The 19348-nt window shown below is 52.6% G+C and overlaps 1 protein-coding gene across 1 annotated transcript; it reads right to left on the minus strand.

The window, feature by feature from the left end:
* Window positions 1-14910: 14910 nt before the first annotated feature.
* On the minus strand, window positions 14911-17048 carry LOC138673819 (spermidine/spermine N(1)-acetyltransferase-like protein 1). The gene is made up of 2 exons (XM_069761856.1): window positions 16895-17048; window positions 14911-16802 (listed from the first exon to the last, which is right to left on the minus strand). The coding sequence occupies exons 1-2, from the start codon at window positions 17046-17048 to the stop codon at window positions 14911-14913; spliced, it is 2046 nt and encodes a 681-aa protein (XP_069617957.1).
* Between the last annotated feature and the right edge of the window lie 2300 nt (window positions 17049-19348).

The following is a 19348-nucleotide window of genomic DNA, read 5'->3' on the forward strand; positions in this document are numbered from 1 at the left end:
TTGCTGGATACTGAAGGCTACTATGGTCAAAAGAAGATCTCTGGTAACCAGTAGACTGTGTGCTGGTGCTCTTTTTGATATTAGTCAAGACTTTGGGGGATGGATATGGGGTAATTTTGTGTTCTTCCACTAGTCCCATACTTTAGACCTCTTGTGTTTAATATATATGAATTCAGGTACAGCAGCCGTTAATATTGATGGGTTTCTTTATATACAAATACCCATTGCTATGTGGATATTGGGAATCAATTGGATTTGCTGAGACTAAACTGCGTCCTATTCATATTCTCTTCTTTGACGGGCTGAGTTGGTGGATATGTAGGAGACTAAATTGACTATTATCTGGGTATGTTTCTACCGGTATGTACTCCAACTATGGTTGTCTCATAAAATATTTACTTCACACTGTGGGTGCTCTGTTTCTGCCTTTTTACTGGGTTGGAACACACCCTTTGGGATCACACAGGGAGTGATGGTATTGGCTGGTACCTCATCCTGAAGGTTCTATCTCTGTACCCACCTGTTTGTTTTCGTATAGTGACTTTGGGCCACATGCGGTTAACGTCTTGGGAGACCATGCAGTGACGTAAAAGAGAGGGGGTTTGGCCTCCGTGCTGCCCATTGACTCTGCAAGCAGTCATAGCAATGGCTTTGGTGGTGTGGCTTCCCGCATGAGGCTCTGTGAATACCTCCTGCCTAGGTATGACACACTGGCGACAAATCCCACCCTGATGTGATATTGGTGATGAGCCGCAGGCGTGGTCTGGATATGACACATGGCTAACTGGGAGCAGCTATAGGGATGCCAATGGGCGTGGCCTTTGTGTGACGCATCGGGTGTAGTTCCGCCTAGAGAGAACCTAATTGGTCATTTTTTACCATAAGAACACTATGATGCCTAATCGTAGACACGCCCCCAGGAAGAAGCAGTCACGAAACGCGCGTCGGGGTAACAGAGGCATAGCGTGCCACGAGGCAGGTCTTTGGGGAACAACAAGCGTATTCAGGTAATATGTACCTATTAGGTTTTGTGAATTTTCCAGTCATTCCAAATATGCGGTACTCATGAGGCAGATAAGTGAGCAACATTTTGCGGTCCCATATTACGTTATTTGGTGGTGGGAATCTGTCTTGTATTTTGGAGACGTAGCTTGCAATGACGAGTCTCTATATGACTAAAAATACCTACTGGGTTTTGCGAAATCTCTTGGTTATACCAAATATGTGGTACTCATAAGGTGGACGAGTGTGCAATGTTCTGCAGTCCCATATTGTGCAATTTGGCGGTGGGAACCTGTCTTGTGTATTGGAAGACTTATTCTGTGGTTATAAGTCCCTATATGATTAAAACAACAACTAACTAAAATTAATATGCACTTGCAGCTTTTTGTAGTATGGTTTACTAGGGATTAATCTGCACTGTCACTTTGAAATTTGGAGATATATGCCGTAAGGGATTTCTTTCAGTGATTACAAAGTTCTCATGAATGTTCATGGGCACCTGTGTATGACTAGCAATATAGTGGATTGACCTTTTCTGGGTACCTGTGTGTCCCTTCGCTTACCTCTATTTTGATGATTTGCTCTGCTTTTGAGGCACTAATTTTAATTGTGTGTATTGTTTATATGTTAATAAAGCTATATTTAAAAAAAAATAACACTTCTTGACTAAGTGTAGTTTATTAACTCTGCAGTCAGTATGTTTATATCTAGTTTGGAGTGTTGTCCATCCTCAGTTTAAGGAAATGGGCTGGCGCATTATGTTTATATTATGGGTGTTTATAGACTCCCAGTCTGCTTCAGGGAGCTGCCGGTGATATTCACATTTTCCCTTGTGAAGGTTAGGAGCTATAGCAGTCGGCTAACTTCCTCGCTGGTGCAGTTGGAGGATGTTTGGTGTTACCTCTCTGAGTCTGCTCTAGATAAGTTTCTTTCCCCCCTTGTTTGTCTCCCTTCTTGTCTTTAGTATACAGTTGGGTGCTGACCAATGTTCAAGCCCCCCTTCCCTATACAGGGCATAGCTCTAAGGATACACAGGGCTTAGGTTCCTGCTCGGCGATTGGTGTGGATCTAATGTAAGAATGGTAGGGGAGGCAGGATGCTATTAAATCTACCTAGGGGTCTCCACTCCCCCTTTCCCTAGCATTTGGGTTCCTTCCCTTCTTCCCTTCCTGTTGTACTTAGTCTTCTCATACTGTGCGTGACTGCTTGCCCATGTTTGTTATGCCCCTCAGTATGTGTTATGTCCCCCATGTGTGATCTGCCTCGCGCAGTATTTGATCTGCTTCCCCAGTGTGAGATCTGCCCCTATATGTGATCTGCCACCATATGTGATCTGCCTCCCGTGTATGATTTGCACCCCCAGTATGTAATCTGCCTCCCCAGTATGACATCGCCCAATGTGTGATCTTTCCCTCCACCATGATATCTGCTCTTAGCATGTGATCTTCCCAAATATGGGATTTGCCCCCTCCAGTATGGGATGTATTCCCCAAGTATCTGATGTGCCTCTGACCCAATATGTGATCTGCCCCATTATGTGATCTTCACTCCACTGTGTGATCTGCCCCTCGGTACATGATCTGCCCCCAGTATGTAATCTTTCCCCAGTATGTGATTTGCCCCAATATGTGATCTGCCACCCCAGTATGTGATCTGCCTTCCCAGTGTGTGATCTGTCCCCTCGTGTGTGATCTGGCCCAGTATGTAATCTTCCCCCAGTGTGAGATTTGCCCCATTTGTGATCTGCCTCCCCAGTATGTGATCTGCCTCCCCAGTATGTGATCTGCCCCACAATATGTAATCTGCCCCAGTATGTGATCTGCCCCACAGTATTTGATCTGCCCACCAGTATGTGATCTGCCCCCCAGTATGTGATTTGCTACCAATATATGATCTGACCCCAGTATATGATCTGCCTGTGATGGTGTGATATGTTATGTGGGTATCATTTTGTGTATATTTATATTTTACTGATTTTCATAGTGTTCTCTTGTTGCCCTGTATCATTCCGTGTATTCCTCATATTGTCTAGAGTCTCAATTACCTTCCAAAAGGCTGATAATTGGAATAGCTTACTGTCTGCAGCCTGACTGTATCTATGCCTCTTCATGACTCCCTGTAGTGCCTTACTCACCAAGGCCGCTTTGTCAGGTCTGGGAGGCCTGAAAACCACCCCAACCTGTCTGACTACCCCTGGACATAAGGAGGGGGCTGGGGAGGACAGGAGCTGGGAAGTCAGCTACAGGGCACTGCGATGGGGGCATGCTGCGCTCCCTCCTATACAAACCTTTTTCTGGGGGCCTGGGAGAGGGATATCTTCATGAGTAACCCCATCCCCCAGAGCCATCTCATCCAGGAGTGGATGAGATATATTGATGACATTTGGTTTGTATGGGAGGGGAGCATTGCTGACCTCAATGCCCTGATGGAGAACTTGAACCAGAATAGCGTGAACATCAAACTTACCTTCAAATATGGGAGGTCAGTTGATTTTTTGGATTTGCAGATACGTGCCCAGCCCGAGGGGGACATTGTCACCAACGTATTCCGTAAAACAACAGCCACCAATTCGCTACTACATGCCCAGTCCGCACATCTACCCTCTACAATTAGAGGGATACCTATTGGACAATTTCTGCGGGTTCGGCGCATCTGTTAAAGAGATGCTGACTTTGAGGTTCAATCTGAAGAACTGGCTGAGAGGTTTTCACAACGTGGATATGGCCAGAAAACAAAAAGAAGGGGGCTGGCGAGAGCCAAAAATATGCCTAGAGATGCCTTGCTCTAAAGTAACGACACATGGACAACAAAGGACAATAAGGATCAGACATGATTAATCACGGGATACCACAATAAATGGTATCAATTTAGGCAGATTGTAGAAAAACATTGGTCTGTCCTACATACTGATCCAGTTCTGAAACAAATTTTACCCCTGAAGCCATCCATAGTTGCGAAAACTTCAAGGAATATTCGTGATATCCTAGTGCATAGCCATTATGAACCCTCAAAGAAGATCAAAGGGTTTGACAAAGATTTGAGGGGCTTTTTTCCGTGTGGTCGGTGTAGGTCCTGTTCGAACTGTGTCAAAACCAAAAAGTTTACCAATTTTGATGGGTCAAAAACTTATGACATTAGAAAATTCATCTCATGTACATCAAAGGGGGTGATCTACCACTCTACCTGTCTGTGCGGAAAAATATATATTGGTTTCACCACCAGGGAGTTAAGGGTACGTGTTCGGGAACACGTTTTAGATATCGAGAAAGCCAAAACAGTAGAAGACATCTCCAGTCTGAAGACATTATAAAAAATTCCATGACTGTAACCCCTGTTTCATGAATGTGAAAGGCATAGACCTCGTGAGTATGGGCCCCAGAGGAGGGGATTTGGGGAAAGCCTTGGCTCAAGTTGAGAGCCGATGGATTTATCGCTTGGGCACCCTGGCTCATCAGGGGCTTAATGAAAATCTGGGTTTTGGAGCTTTCTTGTGATTTCTGGGCTACTTTTTTGTGTACAAATTCATTGTCTTCTTGTCTAGTCGGTCATTTTAAAGCTTTTTATTGTTGTCGTCTTTGGTGGGCTTTATTTTATTGTTTTAGATAATTTACTGGTTTTAATTCTCTTTATTGTTTCTTAGGTTTTCTTTACCTGTATTCCTTGGGGTATATATGCACCAACGAACAACCAGCTGGCGATTCTGTTTTAGGAGAGCATCAGGAGGCTGCCATTGGTCAAGGGGGACCATGGCTTTTTTATTGGAACTTTAAATCAAATGAACGATGGACTCCTTCGGCCTGCAATTGTGAGCTGTCATGTGCATTAATGAACTATTTGCCGGTGGCCTGTTTTTTGCTGGATACTGAAGGCTACTATGGTCAAAAGAAGATCTCTGGTAACCAGTAGACTGTGTGCTGGTGCTCTTTTTGATATTAGTCAAGACTTTGGGGGATGGATATGGGGTAATTTTGTGTTCTTCCACTAGTCCCATACTTTAGACCTCTTGTGTTTAATATATATGAATTCAGGTACAGCAGCCGTTAATATTGATGGGTTTCTTTATATACAAATACCCATTGCTATGTGGATATTGGGAATCAATTGGATTTGCTGAGACTAAACTGCGTCCTATTCATATTCTCTTCTTTGACGGGCTGAGTTGGTGGATATGTAGGAGACTAAATTGACTATTATCTGGGTATGTTTCTACCGGTATGTACTCCAACTATGGTTGTCTCATAAAATATTTACTTCACACTGTGGGTGCTCTGTTTCTGCCTTTTTACTGGGTTGGAACACACCCTTTGGGATCACACAGGGAGTGATGGTATTGGCTGGTACCTCATCCTGAAGGTTCTATCTCTGTACCCACCTGTTTGTTTTCGTATAGTGACTTTGGGCCACATGCGGTTAACGTCTTGGGAGACCATGCAGTGACGTAAAAGAGAGGGGGTTTGGCCTCCGTGCTGCCCATTGACTCTGCAAGCAGTCATAGCAATGGCTTTGGTGGTGTGGCTTCCCGCATGAGGCTCTGTGAATACCTCCTGCCTAGGTATGACACACTGGCGACAAATCCCACCCTGATGTGATATTGGTGATGAGCCGCAGGCGTGGTCTGGATATGACACATGGCTAACTGGGAGCAGCTATAGGGATGCCAATGGGCGTGGCCTTTGTGTGACGCATCGGGTGTAGTTCCGCCTAGAGAGAACCTAATTGGTCATTTTTTACCATAAGAACACTATGATGCCTAATCGTAGACACGCCCCCAGGAAGAAGCAGTCACGAAACGCGCGTCGGGGTAACAGAGGCATAGCGTGCCACGAGGCAGGTCTTTGGGGAACAACAAGCGTATTCAGGTAATATGTACCTATTAGGTTTTGTGAATTTTCCAGTCATTCCAAATATGCGGTACTCATGAGGCAGATAAGTGAGCAACATTTTGCGGTCCCATATTACGTTATTTGGTGGTGGGAATCTGTCTTGTATTTTGGAGACGTAGCTTGCAATGACGAGTCTCTATATGACTAAAAATACCTACTGGGTTTTGCGAAATCTCTTGGTTATACCAAATATGTGGTACTCATAAGGTGGACGAGTGTGCAATGTTCTGCAGTCCCATATTGTGCAATTTGGCGGTGGGAACCTGTCTTGTGTATTGGAAGACTTATTCTGTGGTTATAAGTCCCTATATGATTAAAACAACAACTAACTAAAATTAATATGCACTTGCAGCTTTTTGTAGTATGGTTTACTAGGGATTAATCTGCACTGTCACTTTGAAATTTGGAGATATATGCCGTAAGGGATTTCTTTCAGTGATTACAAAGTTCTCATGAATGTTCATGGGCACCTGTGTATGACTAGCAATATAGTGGATTGACCTTTTCTGGGTACCTGTGTGTCCCTTCGCTTACCTCTATTTTGATGATTTGCTCTGCTTTTGAGGCACTAATTTTAATTGTGTGTATTGTTTATATGTTAATAAAGCTATATTTAAAAAAAAATAACACTTCTTGACTAAGTGTAGTTTATTAACTCTGCAGTCAGTATGTTTATATCTAGTTTGGAGTGTTGTCCATCCTCAGTTTAAGGAAATGGGCTGGCGCATTATGTTTATATTATGGGTGTTTATAGACTCCCAGTCTGCTTCAGGGAGCTGCCGGTGATATTCACATTTTCCCTTGTGAAGGTTAGGAGCTATAGCAGTCGGCTAACTTCCTCGCTGGTGCAGTTGGAGGATGTTTGGTGTTACCTCTCTGAGTCTGCTCTAGATAAGTTTCTTTCCCCCCTTGTTTGTCTCCCTTCTTGTCTTTAGTATACAGTTGGGTGCTGACCAATGTTCAAGCCCCCCTTCCCTATACAGGGCATAGCTCTAAGGATACACAGGGCTTAGGTTCCTGCTCGGCGATTGGTGTGGATCTAATGTAAGAATGGTAGGGGAGGCAGGATGCTATTAAATCTACCTAGGGGTCTCCACTCCCCCTTTCCCTAGCATTTGGGTTCCTTCCCTTCTTCCCTTCCTGTTGTACTTAGTCTTCTCATACTGTGCGTGACTGCTTGCCCATGTTTGTTATGCCCCTCAGTATGTGTTATGTCCCCCATGTGTGATCTGCCTCGCGCAGTATTTGATCTGCTTCCCCAGTGTGAGATCTGCCCCTATATGTGATCTGCCACCATATGTGATCTGCCTCCCGTGTATGATTTGCACCCCCAGTATGTAATCTGCCTCCCCAGTATGACATCGCCCAATGTGTGATCTTTCCCTCCACCATGATATCTGCTCTTAGCATGTGATCTTCCCAAATATGGGATTTGCCCCCTCCAGTATGGGATGTATTCCCCAAGTATCTGATGTGCCTCTGACCCAATATGTGATCTGCCCCATTATGTGATCTTCACTCCACTGTGTGATCTGCCCCTCGGTACATGATCTGCCCCCAGTATGTAATCTTTCCCCAGTATGTGATTTGCCCCAATATGTGATCTGCCACCCCAGTATGTGATCTGCCTTCCCAGTGTGTGATCTGTCCCCTCGTGTGTGATCTGGCCCAGTATGTAATCTTCCCCCAGTGTGAGATTTGCCCCATTTGTGATCTGCCTCCCCAGTATGTGATCTGCCTCCCCAGTATGTGATCTGCCCCACAATATGTAATCTGCCCCAGTATGTGATCTGCCCCACAGTATTTGATCTGCCCACCAGTATGTGATCTGCCCCCCAGTATGTGATTTGCTACCAATATATGATCTGACCCCAGTATATGATCTGCCTGTGATGGTGTGATATGTTATGTGGGTATCATTTTGTGTATATTTATATTTTACTGATTTTCATAGTGTTCTCTTGTTGCCCTGTATCATTCCGTGTATTCCTCATATTGTCTAGAGTCTCAATTACCTTCCAAAAGGCTGATAATTGGAATAGCTTACTGTCTGCAGCCTGACTGTATCTATGCCTCTTCATGACTCCCTGTAGTGCCTTACTCACCAAGGCCGCTTTGTCAGGTCTGGGAGGCCTGAAAACCACCCCAACCTGTCTGACTACCCCTGGACATAAGGAGGGGGCTGGGGAGGACAGGAGCTGGGAAGTCAGATCCTGTGTGGGGAGGATTGTGTAAACACAGCACGTCAGAGAGAAAGGGTAGCATATGGATTTTTTATCCTCTGTCTGCTGGATTATTGGACTCTCATCTCCTTGGACATTTTATCCTGTTACTGAACTGCATTCGTGTTCTGGACTATTGTATCCTCAGTGTGGTGGATTGTTAATGGACCTTTTAGTTTTGCCTATAATTAAGGTCTTGGGATTGTTCACACTTCCCTCGCTCTGTTGATTGTGTGGTATCAGAGAAGGACCCCGTGAGACACTGCCCCACGGTATGTGATCTGCCCCCAGTATGTGATCAGCCCCCTTGTGTGAGATCTGCCCCTCAGTATGTTATCTGCCCCCAAATTTGTGTGTACGGAGGAATGGTGGACCATCTGGATATGTGCATGCGGAAGAATGGCGAACCATCCAAATCTGTACGTACGGAGGAATGGCGGACCATCCGGATATGTGCGTATGGAGGAATGTCGGACCATCCGGATATGTGCATACGGAAGAATGGCGAACCATCCAAATCTGTACGTACGGAGGAATGGCGGACCATCCGGATATGTGCATGCGGAAGAATGGCGAACCATCCAAATCTGTACGCACGGAGGAATGGCGGACCATCCGGATATATGCGTATGGAGGAATGGCGGAAAAGGTTATTGAAAGGAAATGGAAAAAAATGATGACAAAAACCCTTATTTAGGACAGAATGGTGAAATGGTGGCACTACTAACAGTGGGAACTGACTTCAGGGGACATCTATATACTGGGTCAGATGGCACTGACTGCGGGGGACCTCTGTATACTGGGTCAGGGTGCACTGACTTCGGGGGACCTCTATATGCTGGGTCAGAGGACACTGACTGCGGGTGACCTCTGTATACTGTAGGAACCTCTGTATACTGGGTCAGGGTGCACTGACTGCGGGGGAACTCTATATACTAGGTCAGAGGGCACTGACTGTGTGGGACCACTACACACTGGGTCAGGGGGAACTCTATATGCTGGGTCAAGAGGCACTAACTGTGGGGGACCTCTATATACTGGGTCAAGATGCACTGACTGCATGGGACCATACATACTGGGTCAGGGGGCACTAACTGTGGGGAACTTCTATATACTGGGTCAGGTGCCAGGGGGCACTGACTGTGGTGGACCTCTATATACTGGTTCAGGGGGCACTTACTGTGGGTTCCTCTATATACTAGGTCAGGAGTCCGGCATCTGCTGCCTGTAGTCAGGAGTGCGGCACCTGCTGCATGTAGTCAGGAGTCTGGCACCTGCTCCTTGTAGTCAGGAGTCTGGCACCTGTTGCCTGTAGTCAGGAGTCCAGCATCTGCTGTCTGTAGTCAGGAGTCCGGCACCTGCTGCCTGTAGTCAGGAGTCCGGCACCTGCTGCCTGTAGTCAGGAGACCGGCACCTGCTGCCTGTAGTCAGGAGTCTGGCACCTGTTGCCTGTAGTCAGGAGTCCAGCATCTGCTGTCTGTAGTCAGGAGTCCGGCACCTGCTGTCTGTAGTCAGGAGTCCGGCACCTGCTGCCTGTAGTCAGGAGTCCGGCACCTGCTGTCTGTAGTCAGGAGTCCGGCACCTGCTGTCTGTAGTCAGGAGTCCGGCACCTGCTGCCTGTAGTCAGGAGACCGGCACCTGCTGCCTGTAGTCAGGAGTCTGGCACCTGTTGCCTGTAGTCAGGAGTCCGGCATCTGCTGTCTGTAGTCAGGAGTCCGGCACCTGCTGCCTGTAGTCAGGAGTCCGGCACCTGCTGCCTGTAGTCAGGAGACCGGCACCTGCTGTCTGTAGTCAGGAGTCCGGCACCTGCTGTCTGTAGTCAGGAGTCCGGCACCTGCTGTCTGTAGTCAGGAGTCCGGCACCTGCTGCCTGTAGTCAGGAGTCCGGTACGTGCTGTCTGTAGTCAGGAGTCCGGCACCTGCTGCCTGTAGTCAGGAGTCCGGCACCTGCTGTCTGTAGTCAGGAGTCCGGCACCTGCTGTCTGTAGTCAGGAGTCCGGCACCTGCTGTCTGTAGTCAGGAGTCCGGCACCTGCTGTCTGTAGTCAGGAGTCCGGCACCTGCTGTCTGTAGTCAGGAGTCCGGCACCTGCTGTCTGTAGTCAGGAGTCCGGCACCTGCTGCCTGTAGTCAGGAGTCTGGCACCTGCTGTCTGTAGTCAGGAGTCCGGCACCTGCTGTCTGTAGTCAGGAGTCCGGCACCTGCTGTCTGTAGTCAGGAGTTCGGCACCTGCTGTCTGTAGTCAGGAGTCCGGCACCTGCTGCCTGTAGTCAGGGGTCCGGCACCTGCTGTCTGTAGTCAGGAGTCCGGCACCTGCTGTCTGTAGTCAGGGGTCCGGCACCTGCTGTCTGTAGTCAGGGGTCCGGCACCTGCTGCCTGTAGTCAGGAGTCCGGCACCTGCTGTCTGTAGTCAGGAGTCCGGCACCTGCTGTCTGTAGTCAGGAGTTCGGCACCTGTTGCCTGTAGTCAGGAGACCGGCACCTGCTGCCTGTAGTCAGGAGACCGGCACCTGTTGTCTGTAGTCAGGAGTCTGGCACCTGCTGTCTGTAGTCAGGAGTCCGGCACCTGCTGTCTGTAGTCAGGAGTTCGGCACCTGTTGCCTGTAGTCAGGAGACCGGCACCTGCTGCCTGTAGTCAGGAGTCTGGCACCTGCTGTCTGTAGTCAGGAGTCCGGCACCTGCTGTCTGTAGTCAGGAGTCCGGCACCTGCTGTCTGTAGTCAGGAGTTCGGCACCTGCTGTCTGTAGTCAGGAGTCCGGCACCTGCTGTCTGTAGTCAGGGGTCCGGCACCTGCTGTCTGTAGTCAGGGGTCCGGCACCTGCTGCCTGTAGTCAGGAGTCCGGCACCTGCTGTCTGTAGTCAGGAGTCCGGCACCTGCTGTCTGTAGTCAGGAGTTCGGCACCTGTTGCCTGTAGTCAGGAGACCGGCACCTGCTGCCTGTAGTCAGGAGACCGGCACCTGTTGTCTGTAGTCAGGAGTCTGGCACCTGCTGTCTGTAGTCAGGAGTCCGGCACCTGCTGCCTGTAGTCAGGAGTCCGGCACCTGCTGTCTGTAGTCAGGAGTCCGGCACCTGCTGTCTGTAGTCAGGAGTCCGGCACCTGCTGTCTGTAGTCAGGAGTCCGGCACCTGCTGTCTGTAGTCAGGAGTCCGGCACCTGCTGTCTGTAGTCAGGAGTCTGGCACCTGCTGTCTGTAGTCAGGAGTTCGGCACCTGCTGTCTGTAGTCAGGAGTTCGGCACCTGCTGTCTGTAGTCAGGGGTCCGGCACCTGCTGTCTGTAGTCAGGGGTCCGGCACCTGCTGTCTGTAGTCAGGGGTCCGGCACCTGCTGCCTGTAGTCAGGAGTCCGGCACCTGCTGTCTGTAGTCAGGAGTCCGGCACCTGCTGTCTGTAGTCAGGAGTTCGGCACCTGTTGCCTGTAGTCAGGAGACCGGCACCTGCTGCCTGTAGTCAGGAGACCGGCACCTGTTGTCTGTAGTCAGGAGTCTGGCACCTGCTGTCTGTAGTCAGGAGTTCGGCACCTGTTGCCTGTAGTCAGGAGACCGGCACCTGCTGCCTGTAGTCAGGAGTCCGGCACCTGCTGTCTGTAGTCAGGAGTCCGGCACCTGCTGTCTGTAGTCAGGAGTCCGGCACCTGCTGTCTGTAGTCAGGAGTCCGGCACCTGCTGCCTGTAGTCAGGAGTCTGGCACCTGCTGTCTGTAGTCAGGAGTCCGGCACCTGCTGTCTGTAGTCAGGAGTCCGGCACCTGCTGTCTGTAGTCAGGAGTTCGGCACCTGCTGTCTGTAGTCAGGGGTCCGGCACCTGCTGTCTGTAGTCAGGGGTCCGGCACCTGCTGCCTGTAGTCAGGAGTCCGGCACCTGCTGTCTGTAGTCAGGAGTCCGGCACCTGCTGCCTGTAGTCAGGAGACCGGCACCTGCTGCCTGTAGTCAGGAGACCGGCACCTGTTGTCTGTAGTCAGGAGTCTGGCACCTGCTGTCTGTAGTCAGGAGTCTGGCACCTGCTGTCTGTAGTCAGGAGTTCGGCACCTGTTGCCTGTAGTCAGGAGACCGGCACCTGCTGCCTGTAGTCAGGAGTCCGGCACCTGCTGTCTGTAGTCAGGAGTCCGGCACCTGCAGTCTGTAGTCAGGAGTCCGGCACCTGCTGTCTGTAGTCAGGGGTCCGGCACCTGCTGTCTGTAGTCAGGGGTCCGGCACCTGCTGCCTGTAGTCAGGAGTCCGGCACCTGCTGTCTGTAGTCAGGAGTCCGGCACCTGCTGTCTGTAGTCAGGAGTTCGGCACCTGTTGCCTGTAGTCAGGAGACCGGCACCTGCTGCCTGTAGTCAGGAGACCGGCACCTGTTGTCTGTAGTCAGGAGTCTGGCACCTGCTGTCTGTAGTCAGGAGTTCGGCACCTGTTGCCTGTAGTCAGGAGTCCGGCACCTGCTGTCTGTAGTCAGGAGTCCGGCACCTGCTGTCTGTAGTCAGGAGTTCGGCACCTGTTGCCTGTAGTCAGGAGACCGGCACCTGCTGCCTGTAGTCAGGAGACCGGCACCTGTTGTCTGTAGTCAGGAGTCTGGCACCTGCTGTCTGTAGTCAGGAGTTCGGCACCTGTTGCCTGTAGTCAGGAGACCGGCACCTGCTGCCTGTAGTCAGGAGTCCGGCACCTGCTGTCTGTAGTCAGGAGTTCGGCACCTGCTGTCTGTAGTCAGGGGTCCGGCACCTGCTGTCTGTAGTCAGGGGTCCGGCACCTGCTGCCTGTAGTCAGGAGTCCGGCACCTGCTGTCTGTAGTCAGGAGTCCGGCACCTGCTGCCTGTAGTCAGGAGACCGGCACCTGCTGCCTGTAGTCAGGAGACCGGCACCTGTTGTCTGTAGTCAGGAGTCTGGCACCTGCTGTCTGTAGTCAGGAGTCTGGCACCTGCTGTCTGTAGTCAGGAGTTCGGCACCTGTTGCCTGTAGTCAGGAGACCGGCACCTGCTGCCTGTAGTCAGGAGTCCGGCACCTGCTGTCTGTAGTCAGGAGTCCGGCACCTGCTGTCTGTAGTCAGGAGTTCGGCACCTGTTGCTTGTAGTCAGGAGACCGGCACCTGCTGCCTGTAGTCAGGAGTCTGGCACCTGCTGTCTGTAGTCAGGAGTCCGGCACCTGCTGTCTGTAGTCAGGAGTCCGGCACCTGCTGTCTGTAGTCAGGAGTCCGGCACATGCTGTCTGTAGTCAGGAGTCCGGCACCTGCTGTCTGTAGTCAGGAGTCCGGCACCTGCTGTCTGTAGTCAGGAGTCCGGCACCTGCTGTCTGTAGTCAGGAGTCCGGCACCTGCTGTCTGTAGTCAGGAGTCCGGCACCTGCTGTCTGTAGTCAGGAGTCTGGCACCTGCTGTCTGTAGTCAGGAGTTCGGCACCTGCTGTCTGTAGTCAGGAGTCCGGCACCTGCTGTCTGTAGTCAGGGGTCCGGCACCTGCTGTCTGTAGTCAGGGGTCCGGCACCTGCTGCCTGTAGTCAGGAGTCCGGCACCTGCTGTCTGTAGTCAGGAGTCCGGCACCTGCTGTCTGTAGTCAGGAGTTCGGCACCTGTTGCCTGTAGTCAGGAGACCGGCACCTGCTGCCTGTAGTCAGGAGACCGGCACCTGCTGTCTGTAGTCAGGAGTCTGGCACCTGCTGTCTGTAGTCAGGAGTCCGGCACCTGCTGTCTGTAGTCAGGAGTCCGGCACCTGCTGTCTGTAGTCAGGAGACCGGCACCTGCTGCCTGTAGTCAGGAGTCCGGCACCTGCTGTCTGTAGTCAGGAGTCCGGCACCTGCTGTCTGTAGTCAGGAGTCCGGCACATGCTGTCTGTAGTCAGGGGTCCGGCACCTGCTGTCTGTAGTCAGGGGTCCGGCACCTGCTGCCTGTAGTCAGGGGTCCGGCACCTGCTGTCTGTAGTCAGGAGTCCGGCACCTGCTGTCTGTAGTCAGGAGTTCGGCACCTGTTGCCTGTAGTCAGGAGACCGGCACCTGCTGCCTGTAGTCAGGAGACCGGCACCTGTTGTCTGTAGTCAGGAGTCTGGCACCTGCTGTCTGTAGTCAGGAGTCCGGCACCTGCTGTCTGTAGTCAGGAGTCCGGCACCTGCTGTCTGTAGTCAGGAGTCCGGCACCTGCTGTCTGTAGTCAGGAGTCCGGCACCTGCTGTCTGTAGTCAGGAGACCGGCACCTGCTGCCTGTAGTCAGGAGTCCGGCACCTGCTGTCTGTAGTCAGGAGTCCGGCACCTGCTGTCTGTAGTCAGGAGTCCGGCACCTGCTGTCTGTAGTCTGGAGTCCGGCACCTGCTGTCTGTAGTCAGGAGTCCGGCACCTGCTGTCTGTAGTCAGGAGTCCGGCACCTGCTGCCTGTAGTCAGGAGTCCGGCACCTGCTGCCTGTAGTCAGGAGTCCGGCACCTGCTGTCTGTAGTCAGGAGTCCGGCACCTGCTGTCTGTAGTCAGGAGTCCGGCACCTGCTGCCTGTAGTCAGGAGTCCGGCACCTGCTGTCTGTAGTCAGGAGTCCGGCACCTGCTGCCTGTAGTCAGGAGTCCGGCACCTGCTGTCTGTAGTCAGGAGTCCGGCACCTGCTGTCTGTAGTCAGGAGTCCGGCACCTGCTGTCTGTAGTCAGGAGTCCGGCACCTGCTGCCTGTAGTCAGGAGTCCGGCACCTGCTGTCTGTAGTCAGGAGTCCGGCACCTGCTGTCTGTAGTCAGGAGTCCGGCACCTGCTGCCTGTAGTCAGGAGTCCGGCACCTGCTGTCTGTAGTCAGGAGTCCGGCACCTGCTGTCTGTAGTCAGGAGTCCGGCACCTGCTGTCTGTAGTCAGGAGTCCGGCACCTGCTGTCTGTAGTCAGGAGTCCGGCACCTGCTGCCCGTACTCATTAGGCCTGCTCCTGCTGTCCATACCTGGCTGACTCCTCTCAGTGGCAGCAGAGTTTGGAGCAGAGGTACCAAGCTGACTCATCACGGTGGCAGCATAGTTTGGGGCAGGGGCTGCGGTGCCCGGTTGACTCCTCACGATGGCAGCACAGTTTGGGGTAGTGGTGCCCGGCTGACTCCTCACGATGGCAGCACAGTTTGGGGTGGTGGTGCCCGGCTGACTCCTCTTAGTGGCAGCAGAGTTTGGGGCAGAGGTGCCTGGCTGACTCCTCACGATGGCAGCACAGTTTGGGGCAGGGGCATCGGAACCCGGCTGACTCCTTGCGATGGCAGCACAGTTTGGGGCATTGGTGCCCGGCTGACTCCTCATGATGGCAGCACAGTTTGTGGTGGTGGTGCCCGGCTGACTCCTCTCAGTGGCAGCAGAGTTTGTGGCAGAGGTGCCTGGCTGACTCCTCGCGATGGCAGCACAGTTTGGGGCAGGGGCAGGAGTGCCCGGCTGACTCCTCATGATGGCAGCACAGTTTGGGGCAGGGGCAGGAGTGCCCGGCTGACTCCTCACGATGGCAGCACAGTTTGGGGCAGGGGCAGGAGTGCCCGGCTGACTCCTCGCGATGGCAGCACAGTTTGGGGCAGCAGTGCCCGGCTGACTCCTCACGATGGCAGCACAGTTTGGGGCAGCAGTGCCCGGCTGACTCCTCACGATGGCAGCACAGTTTGGGGCAGGGGCAGGAGTGCCCGGCTGACTCCTCACGATGGCAGCACAGTTTGGGGCAGCAGTGCCCGGCTGACTCCTCACGATGGCAGCACAGTTTGGGGCAGCAGTGCCCGGCTGACTCCTCACGATGGCAGCACAGTTTGGGGCAGGGGCTGGAGTGCCCGGCTGACTCCTCACGATGGCAGCACAGTTTGGGGCAGCAGTGCCCGGCTGACTCCTCACGATGGCAGCACAGTTTGGGGCAGGGGCAGGAGTGCCCGGCTGACTCCTCGCGATGGCAGCACAGTTTGGGGCAGGGGCAGGAGTGCCCGGCTGACTCCTCATGATGGCAGCACAGTTTGGGGCAGGGGCAGGAGTGCCCGGCTGACTCCTCACGATGGCAGCACAGTTTGGGGCAGGGGCAGGAGTGCCCGGCTGACTCCTCGCGATGGCAGCACAGTTTGGGGCAGCAGTGCCCGGCTGACTCCTCACGATGGCAGCACAGTTTGGGGCAGCAGTGCCCGGCTGACTCCTCACGATGGCAGCACAGTTTGGGGCAGGGGCAGGAGTGCCCGGCTGACTCCTCACGATGGCAGCACAGTTTGGGGCAGCAGTGCCCGGCTGACTCCTCACGATGGCAGCACAGTTTGGGGCAGCAGTGCCCGGCTGACGCCTCACGATGGCAGCACAGTTTGGGGCAGCAGTGCCCGGCTGACTCCTCACGATGGCAGCACAGTTTGGGGCAGCAGTGCCCGGCTGACTCCTCACGATGGCAGCACAGTTTGGGGCAGCAGTGCCCGGCTGACTCCTCGCGATGGCAGCACAGTTTGGGGCAGCAGTGCCCGGCTGACTCCTCACGATGGCAGCACAGTTTGGGGCAGCAGTGCCCGGCTGACTCCTCACGATGGCAGCACAGTTTGGGGCAGCAGTGCCCGGCTGACTCCTCACGATGGCAGCACAGTTTGGGGCAGCAGTGCCCGGCTGACTCCTCACGATGGCAGCACAGTTTGGGGCAGCAGTGCCCGGCTGACTCCTCACGATGGCAGCACAGTTTGGGGCAGCAGTGCCCGGTTGACTCCTCGCGATGGCAGCACAGTTGGGGGCAGCAGTGCCCGGCTGACTCCTCGCGATGGCAGCACTAGTTTGGGGCAGCAGTGCCCGGCTGACTCCTCACGATGGCAGGACAGTTTGGGGCAGCAGTGCCCGGCTGACTCCTCACGATGGCAGCACTAGTTTGGGGCAGCAGTGCCCGGCTGACTCCTCACGATGGCAGCACAGTTTGGGGCAGCAGTGCCCGGCTGACTCCTCACGATGGCAGCACAGTTTGGGGCAGGGGCAGGAGTGCCCGGCTGACTCCTCGCGATGGCAGCACAGTTTGGGGCAGGGGCAGGAGTGCCCGGCTGACTCCTCATGATGGCAGCACAGTTTGGGGCAGGGGCAGGAGTGCCCGGCTGACTCCTCACGATGGCAGCACAGTTTGGGGCAGGGGCAGGAGTGCCCGGCTGACTCCTCGCGATGGCAGCACAGTTTGGGGCAGGGGCAGGAGTGCCCGGCTGACTCCTCACGATGGCAGCACAGTTTGGGGCAGCAGTGCCCGGCTGACTCCTCACGATGGCAGCACAGTTTGGGGCAGGGGCTGGAGTGCCCGGCTGACTCCTCACGATGGCAGCACAGTTTGGGGCAGGGGCAGGAGTGCCCGGCTGACTCCTCGCGATGGCAGCACAGTTTGGGGCAGCAGTGCCCGGCTGACTCCTCACGATGGCAGCACTCCTCGGCAGCAGTGCCCGGCTGACTCCTCACCATGGCAGCACAGTTTGGGGCAGCAGTGCCCGGCTGACTCCTCGCGATGGCAGCACAGTTTGGGGCAGCAGTGCCCGGCTGACTCCTCACGATGGCAGCAGTTTGGGGCAGCAGTGCCCGGCTGACTCCTCACGATGGCAGCACTCCTCGGCAGCCACCTTCCAGTTAGCAGCTAGTGACAGGTGCTGCTGCAGGATCGGTGCGGGCGCCTATAATGGACCTCATTACTCGCTACTTACAGACGTTCTGGTAACATAATTGATCTGCGCTGAGTTGAGAGACCGCAGCTTATTCCGCAGCCCCCAATTACGGAGGAGCAATGAGATCCGCAACCTCCGATTCCGCACATTCACCCTTCTACCATTCCAGAATATCAAAGTCCCTCCTCCCCCGCCCCGGTATTGACACCGGTGTGGAGTCCACTCAAGATCAGAACAAAAGAGGCGAGAAGAGAAGAGGCGAGAGGCCCAGCCGATGAGAGCAGGCCGCGCTGCGCCACCGCATCTAATGGCTTCTCCTCTAGGAGAGGAACGCGCGCCCCCTCCTCCAAACCGCGGCCTCTAATGAGGGGGAAATGCTAATTCCAGGTTTTACACTTTAAAGAGGAGACTGTTCTTGCAGTGGAGAAATCCCCGAACGGGAATGACAAGTCCTGCCCCAGATGCCCCCTGCAGTCCCATGGAAACCAATGTGCAGCCCCAAGTAACAGACTGAAATCTGCTCCTTGGTCACTGGTTGCCCCAGGCAATAAAGAAGAGGAGGCTAGAGGGTCCCACAAAGATTCTCCTAACGTCTTTGTTCCTGTCATCATCTTCATCCTCTTCCTTCTCGTCATCCCCATCACAGTTAATTGCAGCAGAATAAAATGCAGCATTTACACAAGGTGTGAACAGAGCCTCAGTATAACATACAAAAATACCAATGACGCCATTTTGTTACGCTATTTACCGATCATCATGAATAATCTCATCGCGGTGCTGCGCCGCTCAATACGATTACACCTAATCTGTCTGTTATTTCACGATTTCTGATGTTTCCAGTTGTCTTTAATGCATTAAAATGATATTCTTAGAATTGATTTGTTTTACATTTTAGTAGGTGTATAGGGAAAAAACCCGGACATTGATTTTACCCCTAGAATACAAGGACATAGAAATGCACAGGAATATATACGGTAGTGAAAAAGAAAACCGCTGACCGCACCACCAAATGTTCGCCCTGTGCACACTCCGGCTGATCGGCATCACCTGGCCCGCTGATCTCGGGTGCTTGAACCAGAAACAGTGCTGACTTCAATCACAAAAAGAAGAAAAAGCGGCAGCACTCACCAATCTTTGGCGCAGGTAATCCTTTATTGCGTTACATTCTTCACGGCACAGGGGTGTATTTACAAAGGAGCGTGAAAGCTAAACAACGGCCGTTTCGCGCCGGTCAGGCGCTTCAACACCAGCAGTCGCAAAGCAGTCATCAAAGCAAAAGGTGGCTACTTTGAAGAACCTAGAATATAAGACATAATTTCAGTTGTTTCACACTTTTTTGTTAAGTATATAATTCCACATGTGTTAATTTATAGTTTTGATGCCTTCAGTGTGAATTTACAATTTTCATAGTCATGAAAATACAGAAAAATCTTTAAATGAGAAGGTGTGTCCAAACTTTTGGTCTGTACTGTATAATATACATATATATATATATATATATATATATACACAAACACACACACACACACACACACATGTACATATATATATACTAGCTATTGAACCCGTTCTACGCCCGGGTGGCGAGCATTTATGTTGGTATATTGTCTCCATCATGGTATGTGCTGCTCCATCCTGCGTCCCCATCCTGTCATGTGCTGCTCCATCCTGCGCTCCCTTTCCTGTCATGTGCTGCTCCCATCCTGCGTCCC

Source organism: Ranitomeya imitator, chromosome 4, assembly GCF_032444005.1.
Source record: "Ranitomeya imitator isolate aRanImi1 chromosome 4, aRanImi1.pri, whole genome shotgun sequence".
In the NCBI taxonomy this organism is placed as follows: domain Eukaryota; kingdom Metazoa; phylum Chordata; class Amphibia; order Anura; family Dendrobatidae; genus Ranitomeya; species Ranitomeya imitator.

What these genes read in the sequence shown, in the direction of transcription:
- LOC138673819 (XM_069761856.1), bottom strand. Translation starts at nt 17,048, where the DNA reads ATGAGGAGTCAGCCGGGCACTCCTGCCCCTGCCCCAAACTGTGCTGCC. An exon ending in CTGTGCTGCCATCGTGAGGA is followed by an intron (nt 16,803 to 16,894) that starts GTCAGCCGGGCA and finishes CATCGTGAGGAG; the next exon opens with TCAGCCGGGCACTGCTGCCC.